Source organism: Strix uralensis, chromosome 1 (genome assembly GCF_047716275.1).
Source record: "Strix uralensis isolate ZFMK-TIS-50842 chromosome 1, bStrUra1, whole genome shotgun sequence".
Classification (NCBI taxonomy): Eukaryota; Metazoa; Chordata; class Aves; order Strigiformes; family Strigidae; genus Strix; species Strix uralensis.
In genome coordinates, this window is record NC_133972.1 from 50442444 (window position 1) to 50466924 (window position 24481).

A 24481-nucleotide genomic window follows, 5' to 3' on the forward strand; every position below is an offset into this window, starting at 1 on the left:
CATTGAGAGAGCTTTAAACTAGATTTGAAGGGGAAAGAGAACAAAACATCAGCCCATCTGAAGTACATGTATACCAGTGCACACAGCATGGGTTAACAAACAGGAGGAGCTTGAAGCCATGATGAAACAGGAAAATTATGCTATAGTGGCTATTACAGAAACATGGTGAGATGTCTCCCATGTGCCAGTTGATGGCTGCAAGCTCTTTCAGAGGGATAGACAAGGAAGGAGAGGCAGTGAGGTGGCGCTGTATGTTAGGGACTGTTATGATTGCTTTGGGCACAAGTGTAGTGAAAGCAGGGTGGAGTGTCTTTGTGTTAGAATTGGGGAAGGCCAACAGGGCAGATGTTGTAGTAAGAGTCTACTATAGGCCACCCAACCAGGACAGAGAGGTGGGTGAAATATTCTATAGGCATTTAGGAGAAATCTCACAATCGCTTGCCCTTGTTCTTGTGGGAGACTTCAACTTCCCAGACATCTGCTGGGAATACAACACAGCAGAGCGGGACCAGTCCCGGAGATTCCTGGAATGTGTGGCAGATAACTTCCTGATGCAGCTGGTGACTGAACCGACCAGAGAAGGTGCCCTGCTGGATCTCCTCTTTGTGAACAGAGAAGGACTGGTGGATGATGTGGTGGTTGGAGGCTGACTAGGGCACAGCGATCATGAAATAGTAGCGTTCTCTATTCTTAGAGAGGCCAGGAGAGGGGGCAGCAGAACTGACATCCTGGACTTCCAAAGAGCTGACTTTGTCTTGTTTAAGCACATGCTTGACAGGATCCCTTGGGAGACGATCCTGAAGGGTATAGGGGTCCAGGAAGGCTGGACACTTTTTAAGAAAGAAGTCTTAATGCCACAGGAGCAGGCTGTCCCCAAGTGCTATAAGAGAAGCCGGCAACAGAGAAGACCACCCTGGCTAAACAGGGAGCTTTGGCTGCAACTCAGGGAGAAAAGGAGAGTTTACAGCCTTTGGAAGAAGGGGCTAGCGACTCACAATGATTACAAAGATGCTGTGAAGCTATGCAGGGTGGAAATCAGGAGGTGTAAAGCCCAGCCGGAAATTAATCTGGCTTCAGCAATCAAGGATAACAAGAAATATTTCTATAAGTATGTCAACAGCAAAAGAAAAACAGGGACAGCCTCCATCCCCTGCTAGGAGGAAGCATGGTAACAAGTGATGAGGAGAAGGCTGAGGTGCTTAATGCCTTCTTTGACTCAGTCTTTAATAACAAGACTAGTTGTATTGAGGGAATCCAGCCTCCTCAGCCAGAAGGCAGAGACTGGGAGAACGACCCCCCCACAATCCAGGAGAAGACAGTCAGGGACCTACTGCATCACATAGACAGACACAAGTCTATGGGACTGGACGGGCTACACCCGAGGGTGCTGAAGGATCTGGCTGGGGTGCTCGCCAAGCCACTTTCCATCATTTACCAGCAGTCCTGGGTGACCGGGGAGGTCCCAACAGATTGGAAATTGGCCAATGTGATGCCCGTCTATAAGAAGGGTCGGAAGGATGATCCAGGAAATTACAGGCCTGTCAGCTTGACTTCGGTGCCCGGGAAGCTGATGGAACAGCTCATCCTGAGTACCATCATACAACACGTGCGGGACAACCAGATGATCAGGCCCAGTCAGCATGGGTTTATGAAAGTCAGGTCCTGCTTGACAAACCTGATCTCCTTCTATGTCAGGGCGACCTGCTTATTGGATAAGGGAAAGGCTGTGGACGTAGTTTACCTTGACTTTAGTAAGGCCTTTGACACCATTTCCCACAGCATTCTCCTGGCAAAACTGGCTGCTCATGGTTTGGATGGACATATGCTTTGCTGGGTAAAAAACTGGCTGGATGGCCGGGCCCAAAGAGTTGTGGTGAATGGAGTTAAATCCAGTTGGCGGCCGGTCACGAGTGGTGTCCCCCAGGGCTCGGTTTTGGGGCCACTCCTGTTTAACATCTTTATTGATGATCTAGACGAGGGGATCGAGTGCACCCTCAGTAAGTTTGCAGATGACATCAAGTTGGGTGGGAGTGTTGATCTGCTCGAGGGTAGGGAGGCTCTGCAGAGAGACCTGGACAGGCTGGAGCGATGGGCTAAGGCCAACTGTAGGAGTTTCAATAAGGCCAAATGCCGGGTGCTGCACTTTGGCCACAACAACCCCCAGCAGCGCTACAGGCTTGGGGAGGAGTGGCTGGAGAGCTGCCAGTCAGAGAGGGACCTGGGGGTGTTGATTGACAGCTGGCTGAACATGAGCCAGCAGTGTGCCCAGGTGGCCAAGAAGGCCAATGGCATCCTGGCTTGTATCAGCAATAGGGTGGCCAGCAGGGACAGGGAAGTGATCTTACCCCTGTACTCGGCACTGGTGAGGCTGCACCTTGATTCCTGTGTTCAGTTTTGAGCCCCTCACTACAAGAAGGACATTGAATTACTCGAGCGTGTCCAGAGAAGGGCAACGAAGCTGGTGAAGGGTCTGGAGCACATGTCGTATGAGGAGCAGCTGAGGGAACTGGGGTTGTTTAGTCTGGAGAAGAGGAGGCTGAGGGGAGACCTCATCGCCCTCTACAACTACCTGAAAGGAAGCTGCAGAGATCTGGGAATGAGTCTCTTTAATGAAGTAACAAGCGATAGGACAAGAGGGAATGGCCTCAAGTTGAGCCAGGGAAGGTTTAGACTAGATATTAGGAAGCATTTCTTTACAGAACAGGTTGTTAGGCGTTGGAATGGGCTGCCCAGGGAGGTGGTGGAGTCCCCATTTGTGGAGGTGTTTAAGAGTCGGGTTGACATAGCGCTGAGGGATATGGTGTAGTTGGGAACTGTCAATGTTAGGTTAATGGTTAAACTAGGTGATCTTCAAGGTCTTTCCCAACCTATATGATTCTGTGATTCTGTTCTCTTAACGGTAGGGAGACTGATATGTCCAAAGAGTCAGTCTTCTCTCTTTTAACCTCTCATTATACGTAGTGGGTACACTGGTTCTGCTCAGCCTCTCAGTGTCGCATTGACAAGGACAGTCAAGTCAGTAGCAGCAGCGATTTAGACTCTGGAGCAGCTGGAGTGCAAACAGCAAAACGGAAACTCTGCAGCTGCAGCTTTTCCAAAAAGTTCTTCACTCACTGATCTTCATTGACCTTCATAGCAAGAATGTATTTAACACCAGTTCTCTGACACAAAATGCAGTATCATAATGGATATTTATTGTTGTTTTGTTTTTCAACCCTAGTGATTAGGTTCAGAAATGTTATGTATAAAATGGATGCATAATGAAAGGAGGAAAGGCTATTAGCATTCTAAAACAGTGCAATAATTTGACACCATGTTGAAGTACTGATAAATAGCTGATGAACATGATATGGAATTAGGAACTTGGGGTGACTTTTATTATGTTTTCTTAAGATTCAACTCCTGTGGTAAGTAATTTGAAAAGTCACTCTGTTCTCAGTTTCTCTTGCAAAAAACCCCCTCTTTTTAGTGGAATTGGAGCTAAATGAAATCACATCACAGAAAACATATCAAACATCTTCAAGAGTAGGGATACTTGTAGAAAACTGTTTCAAGCAAGCACAAATAGATCTACCTTGCTTTAGACAATTTCTTGGTTTCAAGCATTGCTTGATTCTTCTTCCATTCATAAATGTTGTAGCACTGATTTCTGTTGGCTTTGGTTTGAGCAAGGTCTGTTGCTTTGTGGCCAGTGTTTTCATTTCTGTTTGGATAAATTCAATTGTATGGTAGAGTTCAAACCTCTTATGAATCACAGATAAACCTTGAGGTCCTTTGTAGTTTTCTGTAGTTTGTGAAGAACTGCGTTTCCTGAGTTCTGGAATTGCTGGAAAATCTGTTTTGCTCACTGAGCCACAAATTCACTCTGGAGAACTAAAAGTTTTATCCTTCACCTTTAGCAGGAAGCAACACAAGGCACATAGTCACATTGTGTTCCCTTCCACGTATTTAGGTGAATTTGTGGCTGCCCCTTCACAACTGGCAAGGTGTAGTCTACTGCTGAAAAATACACAGTCTCAACACATTTGTATTCAATTTTGTATTCAATTAAATTCTGCATGAAAAAATCTTGGTTTTCATTTTGCCTGTAAAGATCACACTGCAGTCAAAGATGAACCTACTGTGACGTGGTCCTGCACTCTTTCCCAAAAACAGCTGGCTCCATGCTGCAGCAGATAGACTGAACAGTTTTATTGCTGTTAATTAGCTCATTACTGACAGTAGTGAGACTGTCATTTCATACAGGCTGTGTTTGGACATTGTTTGACTAGCAGCAAAAGCAGGAACTGGAGTCAAATCTTTAAAAAAGGATCCAGAAAAGCAAACTAAGATTATGCCTCTACCTGGGAATTTCAGTCATACCATCCAATTTGCATCAGCCAGATTTAAACAAATGAAACATTGCGTATAGAATCATGAAATAGTTCACAATGGAAGGATTTACTAGAGGTCATCTAGTCTAACCTCCTGCTTAAAGTAGGGCCAGCTGTGAGATCAGACCAGTTTGTTCATGATTTTGTTCAGCTGGATCTTGAAAACCTCTGAGGCTATGGTCCAGTTCCCTGAACATCTTAATTTTATACTAGATTTTACGCCTTATTTTTTAAATTGTTATTTCCTTCGGAAACATGGCTGTGGTGATGATGTCTGCCTCAGACCCCATTGCTTTTCTTGGCCACTTTCCTCTAGCTTTTGAAATGAGCAACTTATTTCAACTAATTCAGCTCTACAGAGAAACAGATCTGAAATAGTAAGTGAATACAAACTTTGTGAAAAGAGGCAACTTGCTTTCCAAAATGTGAAGACTGAGCATTTATTTAGTTAGGGTACATCACACTGCAGGATCATTGCAATCAGTACTCATTCCTGTCTCAGCTTTGACAAATTTTCTGCCCCCTACCATTTCTGGATACTCTTACCTGCCTTCTAAACAAGTGCCTCTCTTCTTTTACCTTGCTGTTCCTCAGCATGTTTATTCATTTTAGGGAGATACAAAAAAAAAAGCCTTATTCCATTCTCAGTAGAGATGTCTGGATCACAGGAGAGTACTCAGAATCATTTACTTCAGTACCACACTGTGGTTTTGCTCCCCTCAAATAAATTTGCTGTGTTAAAATGTTCTTTTTGCATGTGATAAAGAAGCACTTGCTCATCAAGAAAGCCTAACTGTCCTGGTTAAAAATTATAAAGGATGGAAAGTTGTGAGTTCTTTCATCACAGTGCTCCAGCTTTTTCTGTGTGTTACTTCTCTTCAGTCATCAGCCTTGTAAATCAACCTAGACATTTATCTCCTGTTGTGATATACATTGCTCTCCAGCAACAGAATAAAATCTGCTTGGAAAAGCAAGGGCAAAGCATTACATGAAGTATTAACTTACACATTTCAGAAGTGCCCAGAGTACGAAGAAAATTAATATTTACGGTCCACTTGCAAATGAGTACTCATAGGATTTTTTAAGTAAACAGATGCTTAAGAGTAATGCCTGGGTAGTGCTTCTGGGTTGCAAAGCTGACTGGACACACTCATTCAGGAGGTGAGAAACCAAAAGCTGTCTCTTTTGGTTGTAGGCAAAGCCCAGGGTGGAGAAGGCAATTAGCCTTTGGTGCAAAAGCCTGAAGAAGGCTTTGAACTTCCAGTGTCATAATAATCTGCCCTAGTCCTCTGATTTCTGCAGAGGGATAATGTCTGTTTGCTAGTGAGAAGACTGTTAGGGAGCGATGAGGGTCAGATATGGCTGTAACAGACAATGATGTTCCTTCTGTGGAGCCAGAGTAGCTCTTTGGTACTCTAAAGTGCGATCTCCCAGAGCAAACAGACTTCCATGTGGGTAATAAGCAAACACGTATCCAGGGGGAAACAAAACTCTGTACCAATTCTACAACTGCTTTTTCTCAACAAGTTATGACCCTATTTAGCCAGAGCAATATTACTACCAAGAACAGCATCTTGTATATTTTTTTCCTCACATAAAATTTAAACTGTATGTTGAATCATTCACACAACAAAGTACAGTTGTTGGAAAAGCAGCAAGTTTATATAAAACCTGTAACTGCAGAAGAAAAATTGACCAGCAGAGCCATTGCAGAATAACTGTACTCCCCCATGTGGGCAATCTGTGTTGGAATGAAAATAACTTTATTCTACAACAGTAGGTTGTTTCCTACCTGTAACTTTAGCCCAGCTGCTGTGCAAACGCTGCAATCTTAAGAAAGGCACGTTCTTTTTGTAGGTGATTCAGAACAAAATCTTCTATTTCTGTCACTCTCTACAAACCTAAATCACAGTTTCCCATTTCATAAGGGATCATCAAACTATCCACTCTGAAATCCAATATGACGTATGTCATACAGTTTCATCATGACTAAAGCAAACTATGTTATTTTCTTTTGACTTCAGCAGATGGAGGATCGCCCTAGGAGCTACTTTTTTTTGAACTATGTATATTCCATAACTGTTCCATAAGTAAAACTGTTCAATAAGTAAAAGAGACTAACTAAAAATACGTAAGCTAAGATGGTATCGTAGCTTCTCCTACACAAGGATCTATGTCTGTAAAATGACAGAAACACTTTGCATCTGTCTCATAGTAGTCACCTGTGGCTGAAACTTGGATTATTTGCCCTTCATTATCTCTGACTTCCCAGCATGTAAAAACTGGGAGAATTCTTTGATGTTAGATCTGTTTATATAATCTTTTCATGCTTCTGAAATGTATACTCTAGGCACTTGGTACAGCCTGCATGTTAGAGATGTCATTTTCTAGGAAAGTTTTTGGAAGCTTTAAGCAACTTTGCTGTTATTTTATAGGTTAAATTTGTACAAATTGCTTACAATACTGAAATAGTGAGTTCCCTTGGAAATTTCCGATAAATAAATTGTATTTATTAATTTTAAAAGAGTTGGCACTGAAATAGAATAGAAATATGATGGTTAAATGATCAAGGAATTTTTAAAAGCCACCTTTATACAAAGTTTTGGAAAGATTTATGTTCAGTTTCTGTAGATACGTTTTGTTTTCATGAACTTCAGGAAAGTGTCAGATTTTGGCAGTGAATTGATACTGATATTTCAAGTGAGTTCAGAAATAAGCAGACAAAGAGCACACCCTTGCAATTTGTGAATGCTGGAGATTCAGGTTTTCAATGTGTATCATGCTTCACTTCATTAAAACAGGAGAAAAGCATCTCCCAATCCTTGCAACATCCCTCAGGTTTAGCATAGTACTGTCATCCCAACACTGGAGACAGGGAACTGGAGTACTGAAGGACTAAGGGCAAGAGCTGCAAACAGTTTAGGTGATAGTTTTATTCAGCTGTCACTGTTGGTACCTATATTCAAATTTTAAATCCTCACAACTGGCTGCCTTATGCCAAGGGTACCTAAAAGCCTAAAGGCTAGATCCCCAATGATGTTTTGCTGGCTGACTCACTTAGGTTCTAAGGGAAGTTATGCAGAATAGGAAAGCAGTACTAGAAGTACATTTTTCACCAAACTCTGGACTTAAGTATCTAAGACCAAAAAGGTCTCTAGGGATCAAACACTTTGTCTGAGGAAATACCTACAACTGCCAGAGTCTAAACAGGGCTCAGCAGTGAAGTCCCCCAGCCCCATGAAGCTCTCATGATGTGTGCCCTTTAGACAACAACAGTCTCACAATGATCAGAGAATCCCCTGAGGCACAGGAGGTAAGGGAACTGGGTCCTCTGAACACAAGGCACCCCTTAAGGGTGGCCCATTAGATGCCTAGGTGCCTAAGCCTGAGCACTGAAACTCATACCCCCTTGCATGGCTCCAGCTCAGTGCAGCTCCCCTGTCCTCAGGCAGTGGCTGCCTGAAGATTTAGGGTCTGCATTTCACTGTATTTCACTGCTGTCCAGGCAGCCCTGCTGGGGGCTTTTCCCGGTCTGCAAGAAAAGAGATTCAGCTTTGGGAATGCCAGTTCACAAAAGGATCTTGCTCATGTTAAGTGCTTAAATGCACTTTTATCCTTAAGAGTCTCTGTTTTCCAGACTATGCATTGAATAATCTGGTTTGAAATCATATCACTTTATGGTATCGACCCATGGAGCGCAAACACCCAGTTTGAAAAGTGCCCTGGAACAGACTGCGCAAATTCACGTGTTGGACTTTCTGTGTGTAGTGATGAGCCAGGACACTCCCTGCACTCTAGGCAGAGTTATTCTGCCCGTGTGCATGCACACAGCTCCCAAAGCTTCTTGTACTCTTAAAACAATCCTGAGCTAAAAAGATGAAAGAATCCCATTTGTGATACATTTCACTTCAATGCTTAATCCTGTATGCCAGCAACAGCACTAGTTGAAAAGGTTACGGCTTGTTTTTATGGAATGTATTCTGAGCAAAGTGAAAAATCAGAAATGTGTCTGGGAATAGTAGCAATAATGTGTTTTAAATCTTAATACTTCTAATCTTTTATTATGATAATCTCTGTTCCTATCTAAGCAGGTAATAAAGAAATGAGTTGTTTTGCATGCCATGCTGATTAGCTGGAAAGTGAGGAAGGGAAAATCTTTAGGCACTTGCTGTTCTTAAGAAAACATTTTACAGTTGAAATATGAAGTGACAGTTTTCCATGGTGCCCTTATGGTAAATGAGATAAAAAATGGTTACCTATTGTTTGTCTTCTGAACTTCTGGGCAAGCTTGAAATGTCTTGTTTGTTTATTCTTCCTTTAGAAAGAAACTGGAAACATGTTTAGTTAACTTTCAAATCTGAGTTTATGTCTGGAAATTTTTAATATCAGGAAGAAAAAGGGTTAGGTTTTTTGTTTGTTGTTCTGTATGTCCCACCTGTTAAGAACTATCTTCATAAAAAGTGTGTTGAATTAAAGATTGTAGTATAAGTAACAGTCTTATGTAATCTTAAATATTTATTGGCTGAGCAAAGTACCACCCATACAGAATTAGGAAAAAAAAAAGCACGAAAATAAATATCACACTATCTGACTACATAAAACCCTTCATTTACAAAAGGAAATAATTAAATCCAAATAAGAAACACAGGATCTTTCTCCACACATAGCTGATTGGTTAGTATCTACATTTCTCTGATCTTTTATTTGATAGCTGACACCATAACAAAGGTTGTAGATTCCATTACGGAGCAGGGAAACGCAACGGATGAGATCAGGACCAAAAATGCTCATCATCTGAGAGTGCAGATACATTAGCTTAATTGTGCAGTGAGCATCTCCTGTTGTGGCATGCTTTGGTCTAAGCCCTTCAGTTTATTTTACCAAAGCTATGAAGTTCTTAAAAAAAACCCCAAATCCTGAAATCTAGAAGTTTTTAACTCAGATGTTATAAATACACTCCTCAAAAGCTCTGGAAGTTCTTCTTATGCAAAGAAATTACAATTAAGGCATAGAACTGAAGTTGCTGTTGGTTTGATGGGTGAGGTAACAAGCTTGGGCATTGCAGTGCAAGGTGGCAAAACACTTAGTACAGTGCAAGGAAGGAAGTTTTACCTTGTAAACTTGTAAATATTTTTATTCCTGTTACTACATTCATAAGCATCCATTTGTTGAGCTCAATTTCTTTTCATAGAATCACAAAATGTTTTGGGTTGGAAGGGACCTTTAAAGGTTATCTAGTCCAACCCCTCCTTCCATGAGCAGGGACATTTCCACCTAGATCAGGTTGCTCAGAGCCCCATCCAACCTGACCTTGAACATTGCTAGGTATGGGGCATCTACCACCCCTCTGGGCAACTTGCTCCAGTGTTTCACCACCCTCATTGTAAAAGATTTCTTCCTTATATCTATTCTAAATCTACCCTCTTTTAGTTTAAAACCATTACCCCTTGTCCTATCGCTACAGGCCTCGGTAAAAAGTCTCTCTCCATCTTTCTTATAAACTCCCTTTAAGTATTGAAAGGCTGCAATAAAGTCTCCCCAGAGCCTTCTCTTCTCCGACCTGAACAACCCAACTGTCTTAGCCTGTGCTCATCTGTGTGTTCCAGCCCTCTGATCATTTTCATGGGCCTCCTCTGGACCTGCTCCAACCGGTCCATGTCCTTCTTATGTTGAATGCCCCAGAGCTAGACAGAGTACTCCAGGTGGGGTCTCAGGAGAGCAGAGTCACCTTCCTCAAGTTGCTGGCTACACTTCTCTTGATGCAGCCCAGGATATGGTTGGCTTGCTGGGCTGAAAGTGCACGTTGCCGGCTCATGTCCAGCTTTTCATCCACCAGTACTCCCACGTTCTTCTCCACAGGGCTGCTCTCAATCTCTTCATCCCCCAGCCTACCCACTAGGTTGCCCTGACCAGGGTGCAGGACCTTGCACTTGGCCTTGTTGAACCTCAGGAGGTTCACATGGGCTCACTTCCCAAGCTCATCCAGGTCCCTCTGGATGGCATCCCATCCCTCAGGTGTGTCAACTGCACCACTCAGCTTGATGTCGTCTGCAAACTTGCTGAGGGCACACTCAATCCCACTGTCCATGTCATTGATGAAGATACTAAACAGCACTGGTCCCAGTATGGACCCCTGGAGGATGCCATTTGTCATTGATCTCCATTTGGACATTGAGCCATTGACATCTACCCTCTGAATGAGACCATCCAACCAAACAATCCACCCATCAAATCTATATCTCTCCAATTTAGAGAGAAGGATGTGGGGGACCATGTCAGAGGCCTTACAGAAGTCCAGATAGACAACATCAGTATCTCTTCCCTTGCCCACTGATGTAGTCGCTCCATCATAGAAGGCCACTAGGTTGGTTCAAATGCTCACTTTTAAATACTTCCTGGTTTTAACTATTTGAGAGTTTCATTTTCTTTGCTTGTTTGCTTTAGGGATATTACATATTTCAATTCCAAATTAAAAGGTGGGAGGAAGACTTGCTGATTTATACTCAGGCGGTTTTTATCCCAACACTATTTAACTGACAGTAGCGTGCTGTTATTACTAAATTGGCCACAGTATCTTACCCATTGTATTACAAAGTTTTAAAAAATAAAGCATTTGTATGGATTAAGTAAACCACCAGAGGGAGCATATATAATCCAATCAGTGTAATAGATTCATATACAAATGACAAGGAAAATCACATTTTAAATGCTTTAGAAGGACTAGAGTTTTAAAATATAGTGTATTCTATAAAATATATTCCACTCTGTCAATGTGTATAACTTCATGAATTTGCTGATCATACTGCTGCTTCAGGCAAAGCAAAAAAATGTGCCAGATTCTGCCTGTCTATAGAATTTGTATTCCACTACAGCAGTTCTTCATGCTGGAGTGGTTTTATATGAAAACATGGCAGAGTCTTAACACCTGAGTCTTAACAAGCAGACTGTTGAATTAGGTCAGATTTATCCTGTGATAAATGAAAAGTAATGTCAGTACTATTTTTCTAACTTGTATACTCTTTCTTTGCAAATTAGGGAGCAATCATATTGAAAATCTGAGAAATAGAAATTGTGGCCCTTTGTCAGAGTTTGCTCTGATTAAAATGCAACATATTTTTCTTCTGGTTTAGAAGTTGTGTTGAGACAGCAATTGGTCTTTTTAATCAACTGCAACAAATGAATGTGTAAATTTGTCAGGCTGGATACATTACAGATAAGAATGATATGATAACTAGATCTATACTTTATTGAGCAGAAAATTGCTCCACACCCAACTTCTTCAAATCCTTTCCAAGCTGGTCGCTTTTAATTTGACAAGCTAATTCAAACGCATGAACTGCAAGAAACTGTTAGGAAATTAGCATTCAATAATTGAGAATTTTGAATGCATGGCAAGCCCGACGGGAGTAAAGCAAGAAAAGAAAGTGACACAGAAGTGCTTAATGAACAAAGCATTTTCTCAAACCAGAGTGAGCCCAGTGATGGTATTGTTTGATGAAAGAAGCCTCACAAGATCATAGTAGTAGATATTCTCAAGTGGGATGACAGTTCTGTTTAGGAGACAGTGTAAGCTTCAGTGAGCCTGAAGGTACATTTTAAAATACATAACGGTAAAGATGTACTTATCAGTAAAATGTACATAATGGTACATTTAAAAGTACTGTTATGGAACATAGATGATCCTGAGCTCTTAATGTGTTTTTATTGAAAGTTAGCCTGCAGCCAGATGAACTAACTTTTCACTGAGATTGATATGTGGATAAATAGCAGGCAAATAGCCTTTCTACATTTTTTTATAAGTTTGTGGAATTCATTAGTACTGGATTCCGTGGAATTATTGTGGAATTTCTGTAATTCCCCTTGAGTACAGATTGTCTGGAACAATTCCTGATTAATACAAATAAACCTAAAGAGTTCAGTCTCTGAAAAGAACTCTAGTGAAGGTGCAGTAGCTCTCAGAGCCCCACAACACATCAGAATAAGACCAGCCAATCCACTAGATACAGTGTGGGACCCGCTAGAGTAGAATCATCCCTTTACATGGTTCAAAGCTGATATCCTAAAATGGGTACATGCCGCCTGAGACCTATGTGGAATACTTTTTCAGGGCAAAAACCTGAGCTTTTTTCTGCATTAGTAGAACTTTGTCTTATGAGCTTCATTCCTCAAATTTCCTTTCTCCACACATTATTCTGCAGTGTCCTCCTTTCTGCTCACCGATGTTTTCAGCAGCCCAAAGATAGAGAATAAAACTATCCCTAGCCTACCATTAATGGATTTGATATCTACTCAACTGAATTCGAATCCTGCTTTGATACAGAAACTAGCCAGTTTACTTACAGCTGCAGCATTAGTCACACACTTTTACTTATGTAGGCCTTACTTTGTTTTCCTGAATAACTCAGAACTTGAGGACAACAGTTATGCTCATAACTGATGGAGATTTTTAAGAAATGCAAGGCTGGGTTACAAAACATTAAATTATTTCTAGAAAATGGGCAGAAGATTGCTACAATTCTTATTTCTTTGAAATCCTAATCTTTCTGTTGAAATATTTTCCATGAAATCCTGGACCTGAAGACTGGGAAGCGTTTTGAAGTTTCTTAACCTAGGTATAAACACAGTGACTTATGTAAGCTACATCACTCACACTACTCATGTATTTGTGTTTCTTACTATATCATTTGCTTTTCAGAATTTGAGACTGGTTTCACTAGGTATTGATTCCCTTGCCAGAGATGTCTCTGTGTCTTCTGGAGCTTAGTAACTCTGTTCATTATCCACTCTGCAGGTTTCTGTGATTTTCAGTTTTGCTTGGCCAAGACGTAGATATCACAGTCAATACAAAAAGGACCAGACTGTTTTAAGACCTTAATACAAAGTCTGTCTCATGTAGGTCTATCAAATATATCACATTCTTAAGGTGTTTTATTATAAATGCAGGAAATAGTTATCAAAGGTACAGAGGACAGTTAAGCAGTTAAATCCCTTTGAGAGGAGGGAAAGTAGACATCTGTCTGTTTTTTATAACTTTGAGAATATTTACTTTTGCTGATTAATTTGGAAGGAAGATCACAAAATCTGTATTTAATTTCCATGTTTAATTTCACAGATGCACCTAAGATACCATAGTGATCAAACACTAGATAAATAGGTAGGTAGCACAGCTCTTTTCTGTAGAAACTTCTTTTGAAAATTCTTTTACATAGTTGTGACTTTTTATTCTTCATTTATTGTATTAGAACAATTAAACAAAACCCCATGCAGTATTTGATGAACCATTTATATCTAGAAGCACAACTTCTCTGCCAGTCATAAATCTTTCAAATAGCAACAGAGCTGAGTTCAGACTTAATTCTGCATTGTTTGTTTATCCAGATTGCTCTAGCCATAATAGTGGGTATTTCCCTGCTCTATTAAACAGGCATTCACTTTGGGATTAAAGTCATTTGCTGGCAGAACTGCATCACATTCAGTCACACAGCAGCCTCAAATTCTTTTATGTTTGGTTTCATTTTTATCTGTTCATTTCTTACATTTATAGCTAATACCAGAAAGTTTGGATTCAAACATGTTCCTATTTCACTGGTGAAGGGTGACACTTGCCTGTGAAATGGCTCCACAGAAAGATGCCTCAGAATGCAATTTATATGTATCCTAGACATTTTAAGGAGCTTGACTCAGACTTCTGATCATCATTCTATGCCATGTCATGGGCTTTCTCAGGACTGATTTTCTATACCAGGCATTATATCCTGGCTGATTCCCAAATAAATGTCTCAAATTGTGGTCTTATGTGGCTATTAGACTTTAATTGTATAATTAGAGGAGTGCAAGGAACACATCTCAAAGAAAACAGACTTTCCTGGTAACAAATAAAAAGATTTATACTTAACATGCTCGTGCAGTACACTGGAGCGGCTGAGGGAACTGGGGTTGTTTAGTCTGGAGAAGAGGAGGCTGAGGGGAGACTTCATCGCCCTCTACAACTACCTGAAAGGAGGTTGCAGAGATCTGGGGATGAGTCTCTTTAACTAAGTAATAAGTGATAGGACAAGAGGGAATGGCCTCAAGTTGCGCCAGGGAAGGTTTAAACTGAGTATTAGGAACCATTTCTTTACAGAACGGGTTGTTAGGCATTGGAATGGGCTGCCCAGGGCAGTGGTGGAGTCCCCATCCCTGGAGGTGTTTAAGAGTCGTGTTGACATAGTGCTGAGGGATATGGTGTAGTTGGGAACTGTTAATGTTGGGTTGGACTAGATGATCTTCAAGGTCTTTTCCAACCTAGACGATTCTGTGATTCTGTGAAAACAATATGTTAATTTGCATGGTATGGTAGCATGAAATATAGGTAGATGGTGATTAGGTGAATACAGAACAAAAATGAGAACAAACAGAAAAAATAAGATAGTTACTTAAACACAACAGTATAGATTACTTCAAAAACAATGAGAGGGAAGTTACCATGTAAGGCAGACATTTTACCTACTTTACCTGAATTCAGAGACAGCTTCAAGAAGGTTTTGACATCAGATAGGACCTGCCTCTATATGAGCACAGGTTCCAAGACAGAGGAGTGCACTCAGGGTCTCAGACTCCTCTGTGGTTGTCTCACTATAATATATCTTAACCTAAAATAATCAGATATCAGCATATCATCTTGTCTACAGCATAATTTTTACCCTGCTTAGATTGCCTCTTGGCACTCAGGTTGTTTCTTCCACTTCTTGTTTGTGTAAAGTCCCAACTCATCTCTTTTTCACACCTCTGAAATTTGCTAACTTTTCCTTAACCTAACTAACACTAATTTGTCTTGAAGAGTTACCTTTATTTGCTAAACTATTGATATTTTTATCCACTTCTCTCTCTGTCAACTATCATACATAGTTTTTTATATTATTTTATGTTAACTACCATTCCTGTGCTACTAGAAGAGTTAGAAGTAAGCTGACTGGTCTCTTCCCCTAATAAAAACAGCAAATTTTTAAATAGTTCATGGTCGCTACTCCTGAAACCAAGTATGGCAGGATATAAGGAGTTTTGACTTCAGAGAGAAAAACCCTTCAGAGTTCTAATATGGAAGCTAAGAAAAAAAAAAAAAAAAAGAAAACATAAGTAGGTGCTTAGTTTCTGAAGAGAGCAGCTAGGCCCTACAACAGCAGTTCTCCCAGTTTATGAGCCAAATATATAAGCAAGGTAATTAATTAGTTTTTGTAGTCCTGACTGAATTCTTACTCATAAAAGGTAGGTTAGTACTGAAATGAGTTAGTTCTGTTATCCATAGTTTCTCATTTTGTAATGTTTTTATGCATCGCTCTACATAAAGCAGTGCTACTGCTATTTTTGCAGTTTATCTTACCTTTTCAGTCCTTTTCCAATGGACTAAAATAAATCAACTTTACTGCTTACAACAGCTGGTCAGCTTGGGAATTTTTTTCCAACAACAATGTATTAGAAAATACAGAAATTTGACCAACCCAAGCTTTATGACTTCAGAACAATTTGTCAGATATATTCAGTTACAGAAAAATCTTCATTAAAGTATTAATAAAAATAATGATTGTGCATTATGTCAATTTTGTCCAATAGGCCCTCTTGGCAGAACATTAATTTAGTGAGGAACAAGGTATTAGATTTCTTCCCTTTTGTGTCTGAGATGAATTTAATTTGTAGTTTCTGACTCCTTCCTTGACTGTCAGAAAATGATGTGTTCTGAGAAATGAGTTGCTGTGTATCTTTATTCAAATATTTAAATGTTCATGAGACTATATTACAGAACCCAGATACCACCTCCCCCCTTGTATCCTAAATTGTTGGGCTAGATAATAATTTTCTCAACTGCCCCTTTCTTTCCTTGTTCCAAGTGTTTATAAAAAGTGAAGGAACAGAAACTGAGAGCAAAGCATTTCAGAAGACCTCCAAGTTCAGGACAAAAATTCAGAACACATCTGTGGAGACAGGCAGCCCATGTTATCACACCTGAGTCTAGGATACTTTATAGGATGAATGTTAATGGACTTTTGTGAAAGCATTAGTTTTCTTCCCTTCATATAAGCATCTAACCCCACTGCATTACTATGGAGAAATCTGTCTTCCACCAATTTTGTGACTCTCACTCTTCATTTCCTCTGCTCTCATTACAAGGAAAATAAATAAAACAAGGACTTAAATAAATCAAGTATTCTGTAATGGAATCTATCAAGATTTTTTAATGGAAAATTTTTACACTATATAAATTTTCTTTTTCTTTACATTTTCTATATCACTGAAATACAATGGAGAATGGCAGTCCCAGTCAGATTTGTTTAATGGTCGATTCAGTGGTCGTACAAAACAGTCACTTGTACAGCTGTAGTTCATCTTCCCATACCAAATATTTTTTGACATAGAATTACTTGCAAATTAAACAGAGCCTGGAAAGCTTCCTGGGCATTGGAAAACGATTGTCTGTGCCATTAAATAGTTATGATGTTCCCTGATGTGATTTCAGTCCATGCCCAGGAGCACTGCCCAGAACAGTTCCCAGGCATGGTACAGGGGTTGGAGTTGGACTGTTCCAGGGATTATTCCCAGTTGGCAGTTTATATGCAGCCTCCTTCTTTTCAAGGTTGATAGAGTTTGCTTGTTCAGACATAGACCATTCTGTGCCAGCAGTCTTCAGTGCCAAGGAACATTTCTGGGCATGTTTATTTTACTAGTATAGAAACAGCCAGAATGATCACAATAGTTTTAACTGCTTTCCAGAAGTGCTAACCTCTTATGGTTGTACTCCTCAATATAACTTGAGCATCACTGAAATCATATTTGTCTCATAGTCTCCTAGATATCACTCTTTAAGGAGGGGCCGTAAATGAAAAGTCTCTTTTTGTAGCATAATATTTTAAATTTTACATATTGCTATACACATATTCCTATGTAATGTTGTCAGAAATTTTTATTTAGACAAATCTGAAATCTGCTTGTCTCTTCATAAAGTTTGGATAATCTGAGATTAAGACCTGCTAAGGCAAACCATTTGATTTCTCAACATAGGCTACTGATTCTCTATAGCATGTATATTTTATCAGTCTTTCCAGTCAAATAAACAGTGTGGACTCTGTAACATTTCCCTGTAGGAGGTATTCCCAATTTCAGGGAAATAAGCAAAGTTTTCTCAGCATTCTTCCTAATATCAAGGCTTTTTTGTGCACCATTACATTTTTAGTTCCCTCTCTATTCAGGTCTATTAACTCTTACAATATCTGCATTAATGAAACCACTTCCCACTGGATATCACAACAAATATTAATATGTACAATTAATGAAGAAATTGAACCCCGACTGTTCTGTAATTCTTTGGTAATCTGTTTTGCAGACTGTTCTTGGTGAATGTTGACTTCAGAAATTGACTCACTTTTAGATAAAAAATGAAATGCAAGTAAAATAATAATTTGGGAAACAAATAACTTTTTGAACTTCAGGTTCCTTTGAACATAACCAGTTACAGGATGATTCATGTCCTTCCTTTCGTTTGCTCTCTAGCTGAAGAATTCACTGAGCCTTTCCAGCAGGTGTTTTTCTTAACCCTAATTCATCCATACTTTCCACAATGCAGTATTATGAATATGCAGTTTCAAAACTGTATGTTCTTTGTTCAGAATGCTCTCCTGTTTTGTTGGCATACCTTTATAAGCATATAAATGTTGGCTTATGTAGTCAATTTAGCACATTATGCCTCCTTCCCCTGTCATACCTCCTGCTTCCTTTGACTTCCTACTCTTTTTAGAGTTTTGAATGAGATATTACAGGAGCAGTAACCTAGCCTAACCAAAATATCTCTGCATTTCTCTTTCTAGCAGCTCAGATACTGACACCCACTAGTACTGAAACAGCCATGTTATGTATTGTGTTGCTGGTGATTCATGTGTGATAACAGAATTGCAAGCAGCCCTATTTCATACTATCTCTAGGCACCAGGCCACCTTCATCCTGTCCCAAGGGCTCTACTAGTTAATGTTAACAGTGGTTTGTTTGTTTGTTTTTAATAAAGCAGCATAGTTCCAGTAAAAGTGTATGACTAAAAAAGGGAGCTTGAGCAATGTGTGAATGAGATCTGTGCCTTGGTGCATGCTAGCTGAGACTTGATGTTTTTCAATATCATTCCCAGTTCTACAATTCATATGTCTAGTAGTACTATGGAAAACATAGGAACTGTGAATTAGTGTATATTCGTCTAGTTTTCAGAAAATCTGGGCTTAACTCTGGGTTCTGTTACAGAATTCTGTGTTATCTCAGCTGATCATTTCATGTCTCCTATTCTCTATTTCCTCATGTCTAAAGTGGAAAAGGAAATATTTTGTCCAAAGGTGACCTTCATGGTTTTATTTTAAAAACAAGAGACAAAGCAATGGGTATGTGAGGCTAACTGTGCTTCTGAGGGAGTCAGTGTAAAGCATTATAAAGCATCTTTCAAAATACAGCTGGCCACTCACTTTATTTAACTAGAAGGAAATGTAACATGTAATATTGGGAACAAAATGTGTATGATCATGGGAGCATCCACCCTAAAACTGAAGAGATCATTTTGGATATTCAAAGATAGAAAATAGTTCAGACAATCATGTAAAGGGGAGGTTAATTGTGCTACTTAGGATCACTAGCCAGAGTGTAAGGTACACCTAGTAGTGCTTCAGAGCTCTTTGCCTTCAATCCTGAGTAATTACTTGTGTGCAAAACAGGTAGCAATGCCAACAGATCAGAATTCTCTGCTAACGTCTGTTGCTATTAGCTCTTTATACCCACTTTGTGCAGGTAGAAATGCACAAAAACAGTGGAGAATGTAATCTAGTATCAGAGACTAATTTCAGTGTGTCTCCTTCCCAGAGAACACATTTGATTGTTAGTATTTTCTGCTTATTCTGTTGGAAGTTCTGATACCATAATCTCATAAATTTGACTCTAGGGCTCTGCTCTTACACTTTCTTTTTCCTTCTTGTTATTCAAAGCAGAGTCTTTAGCAAAAGCTTCTTTTTTATTCTTTATCTACTTTTCAGCGTGTTTCCTTTGTTGTTGTAACTGACATTAAGAATATAGAAAATATCCTCCTATTCTTCTTTAATCAGAACTCCGCCAAGTCTCGCTTTAACTAGAATCTTTTCCTTTCTTTCTAGTTGAATTGAAAATAAAACTTACTTCTTTTTAGCCCACTTTTATTCTTAGGCTCTTCCAATAGCACGAATTCCCCGTGGGAGTCCTTATTTCCTACTGCCTATTCACATGTTGTGTCAGAGTTCCAAATATCGAGCCTTACTCATGTTCAATCTTTTAGTGTAAAATAACAGCTTTTTTTTTTTTTAAACATCTTTTCACTTCTCTGTTTACGTGGTATTTCAAGAGTACTTTACAGAACATGTAGCTATATTTTTCCAAACTTTCTGTCCCATAATATTGTGGAACTATCATCAGACTGAAGATTGCCTGCCGGAATTTGCCACTCTGATCCTCCTTATCATCACCTGAATCTTGTAAATTTTGAGAAGCACACAGTGTTAAGACAATGATGGAATTCAGTGCTGCAGACACAGATATGCTGCATCAAGTATTAAATATACCTTAGTAATTATATTTGAATTTTTCATAAACATTAAAATAGTACAGGCTGTTTGTAGTGCTGTATGTTTAAAATCCTTGTATAAAGCAAGCCATCTTAGCTATTCTTACCTTATAACAGCAAGGTGGGAGCAAATCCTCTTCTAACTATTCAAATTGTCATCCTATTCTGAAGTACAGTTTAATTAAGCAACATGTTTAAGTAAAGGAAAAATACAAACACATTTATGCTTGAATTCAGATATATGATTGGGTGTATTGAGATAGATGATAAGCACAAATGCCATTCAGATACCTTACAAATTCATACCACAGCCACTCACCATGACACTTCACATGAACTTCATAAGCGCTTGGAGCTGTGATAAAGTTCCACATTTGTGACAGAGGAAAGTGGAAAATAACGAAGGAAGGAAAATACAGTCTTATTAAAGACTGAGTCAAAGAAGGCATTAAGGACCTCAGCCTTCTCCTCATCACTTGTTACCATGTTTCCTCCTGCATCTAGCAGGGGATGGAGACTCTCCCTGGTCTTTCTTTTGCTACTGACAAACATTTCTTGTTGTCCTTGATTGCTGAAGCAATCGGTTGGTTTAAAGAAAACAGTTGGTTGTGCATTTTAATGCTCTTGATTGTTTTATACGAGCTCAACCTGGTGAAAAGATTTTTCCATCCAGACTTTGTTCCTTTCCTTCCCAGTAATTTTCCATTATTTTTTTTGCTTTTACAGGTTAAGTCTTGATGAATTTTCTGTATACAGGGTATCTGATTTATTATTATTAATCCTTACTGAACTCTCTTAAAAGAAAGGCAGCAAAGCTCAGGTCCTGCACTGAATGGACACTTCTTGTCATTTAAATATTCTCTGCCAAATAGAAATAATTGGCATCTGGTAGATCTGATGACATCTCCATCTCTTTTCTGGCTATATACAGTTCACTGAAAGGATTCTGACATCTTTCTTGTTACCCAGATTCAGCTGTATTAGTTATGCCAGATCATCATTGCTATACATGCAGAGACTTTAATTCACCCTTTGCTCCCTGAACCAGTACTCCTGAGTTCCACACAAATCCTGGAATTCCTTACATTTCATGAATGTCCCTAACCTCATTTCCTGGGACATCTTTGTTATTGCTTTCCTAGGAGCTAATTTTGGTCATCACTTGACAATGAAGTTGTTATAAAATAACCATGTTGACAGATGGCATAAATGGCATAGCTAATCAAATCTGCTCCAATGTTTTAATGGCAACAGGGAATTATCACCATGCTACTAAATGAAGGTCTTAAAAATGCAGTCAGTAAAGCGGGTGGTGCACTGAAATGACAATTCCCAGAATTCTAACTCAACAACACAGCAATGATAGTAGCTGCTATGGCTGACATCTCATCGACATATGCCTCAAAGGAAGTTCACAAACAGGTTTGCTTGGAGCCTATCTTGTTCCTGATAAAGCTGCTTTCTGATAATATATTTTGGACTCACCATTGCATCAGTAGAAAATGTTAAATGAACAGTGTCCAGGATTTAATGTATTTTTCCTTAAGGTAGGGTCATCTGAAGAGTGTCTCACATGTTTGAGCCATTCCAAGTCCTTGCATGTAGCATTCAACTTCCAGCAGTTTATTAATTCCTGAGGGAAAATCAACCCCAGCAATGTTACTCACCGCTGTATTTCAGTAGTTAGAAAAGACTTAAGGACTGTAGTAGTAAAATTAGTGCACCTGGGATAAGTTTTTATTAATTCAATCTTTGGAGCCTTAAGTTTGACACCATTTAGATACAAGATAAAATTTAAGATAAAAGGTCATTAATCCCCACCAGGTCTAAGTAAAATTGGGGTTGAATTAGCGTGGATATGTAACTGCAGTAATTGCCTCCGTTGTAGGAATTTATGGGTAGCTTGATGTCATGTCTAAATATTGGGCTTGATTTTCAGGCATACAGAATATCCCCAAACCCATTAGATTTTACCCAGAGCAGTATGACTAAAATTACACCATAAATACATCTAACCATAACAGTGGCCTTATTTGCTTGCCTAGTCTTAGCAAAAGACAGTGAGAAAGTTATTTGCTGTACAGTCAGGTAAGTTATGACCATGGGTGCCAGATGACATTATACTGTATCATAACAAAATACTAGAGGAAATGAATGCAGAAAGTAGAAAACAAAACCAAGAAAATTTTAAAAACCCCAGCTGAGGAGAATCTCTTTCAAAGTCTAACATCATGGTTTAGTTATTTGCTTGCCATTTTAATAACGCTTTCTGTTTGTAATGCTACCTGTTGTCTGGGAGACCCTAAGTTGCTGTATAAACACTGATAACACTCATGAGATGGGAATTGCCAGCGGAATCATTACGTTAAAGTGTTACAAGTTGCTTTACAATTTCTTTGCTACATATTGCAAATGAGGAAGGATATTGCAAGCAGGTTATTAACATCACCTAATTTGGTAAGAAATATACATGCAACTTAAGTTTTCTGCAGATAGTGAGGAGGTAGAAGCAGCTGTATAGTATTCTCTAATTGTCATGAAGGCTGTTTAGAGGAGCTGTTACCTAAATCTGTGAACACTGATCGCATTATTATATGTGTAGCTTCATGTCTCAGATCACCTCTCCTGATAAAAGCAGTGACTGGTTCACAACATCTTTTGTGGGATTAAGTTTTCCTGGCTAGGAAATCTGGACATAAATAATTAAACCAATTTATATCCGTATGGCTGACATCAAACTTAAAAATGCTATAGCTCAGTGCAGGCTTAAGAATAATTATCCAGTGCAAGGGAGATATTCCTATTTAAGAACTATAAATTTAAAAGAAAAAAGACCTCATTAATTAAAACACCTTTCACTGAGGTGGATTAAATGATTGACTCATATTGCAAGCAATAGCCTCTTGAATAAAAGTAATACTGCAAAAATCATATGGATTTTAAAATAAATCACATAATTTACTTATTCTCTCTGTCATTCTCTTTTCTTCTTCTCCCTTCCTTTCTTGTTCTTGTTTTCCTCCTACTTCCATCTGGACAACTTCTATCTATTTCATCATTTAAAGATGCTCCAGTGGATTTGACCGTCACCGCCAAGATTGGGTAGACAGTGGCTGCCCTGAAGAGGTATGTGAGTAGTTTACATCCTCAGCCCATCAGAGGCCATTTATATACTTACAATGCTTTTGATTAAATTCTTTAGATTATGAAGCATGGTTTCAAGGCCAAAGACATGCTATATTTATCGTTCAGTGGAAATGCTGTAAGGTATAATAAAGAAAAATAGGCTGAGCAATTTCACTCCCCATTTGAGGGAATAAAATGGACACAAAGTAAAAATTTTATGTCTGAGAAAATACCTTAAAAAAAAAAAAAATGCTAGAAAGCCTGCCCCAAAATAGTGTCCCTGCACTGTTTTTCTCTTAGATCTCTGACTCTTAACAGAAAAGGGGAAGAAACTGTGATGTTTCTCATCTCAGAAAACCCTCTGCCAGGGTAGTCTCAAGTGAAAAACAGGCACTGCTTTTTGATTATGAAATCTGGCCAGATCTTTTAGTACAGAAGAAATTACATAGGTGAATTCAAAGAGATTTTAATAAAAACCCCACAACCTACAAGGCATTTGTATTTCCTTTCATGAAGAGGAAGTGAGAGAATGAGAAAGATATCTAACTGTGGTAGTGGTAGGCTGTCAAACAGGGACTGTGAGCCTCTTCTAAAACAGTTATTTGGGGTACTCCTGGACCAGAGTAGTTCATTTTCAAGACACATATATAAATATCTTACTGCTGTTTCTTTCCCAGTGTCCTCCCTTTAGAAGGTTTTTTGATTTGGCGGTTGTGGGTTTTTTGGGTTTTTCATTTGGGGATTGTGATAATAGGAACAAATTAATTTATGACACTGTTAGTCTCCTGATGGCCATAAAAAAGCAGTTACTTTTCCATTTTGGCTGAAAGGGCTAAATTCTGTCATGAGTTTCAGCAACATAGCTCTTCTGAAATGTAATGTCAGGTGAAACTGAGGGCAAAACATAGCCCCAAGTGTCTAGTTAGAAAAGCACATTCTGTTTTATTCTCAGTAGAAGCAAAAAGAAGTAATGATATAAATCCAGTCTGATGGAAGAAATTTTTTTTTCCTGTAACTGTAATTGCAAAATAACTGCATCCTACGTACTGCTTTGTTACATGGCCTTGAAGCTTCAGCTTTGCAGTTTGTAATCTTCCGATTTAAGGACGGAATTTCTGTGAGATTTATTGTCTGTGGAGGACAACCTGTTCAAGAACATAAAATAAAACTTACTGGGAGTGTGTGTTATTATAGACCACCTTTGTACTGCTTTAATCCAAATTATAGTTAGCTAGGACTCAGTTGTGCCTGTAGATGAAGTTATCCAAAAACTGCTCTCTGCAGAACAGTAGCATCCCATTCTGCTTCTCCCATCTTGTTTCAGCACAACTAGTGCTCCAAGGTATAGTACATGATCTGAGAGGAAATTATTGATACACACACTAAGTGT

General features: G+C 39.2%; 1 protein-coding gene across 1 annotated transcript in view; it reads left to right on the top strand.

The window, feature by feature from the left end:
- PLXDC2 (plexin domain containing 2) overlaps positions 1–24481 on the top strand; it is a 279835-nt gene that overhangs the window by 222922 nt on the left and 32432 nt on the right. Inside the window, exon 10 of the mRNA XM_074865842.1 lies at positions 23031–23091. Coding sequence (XP_074721943.1) covers positions 23031–23091 — 61 coding nt within the window. The remainder of the gene's footprint in view (positions 1–23030; positions 23092–24481) is intronic.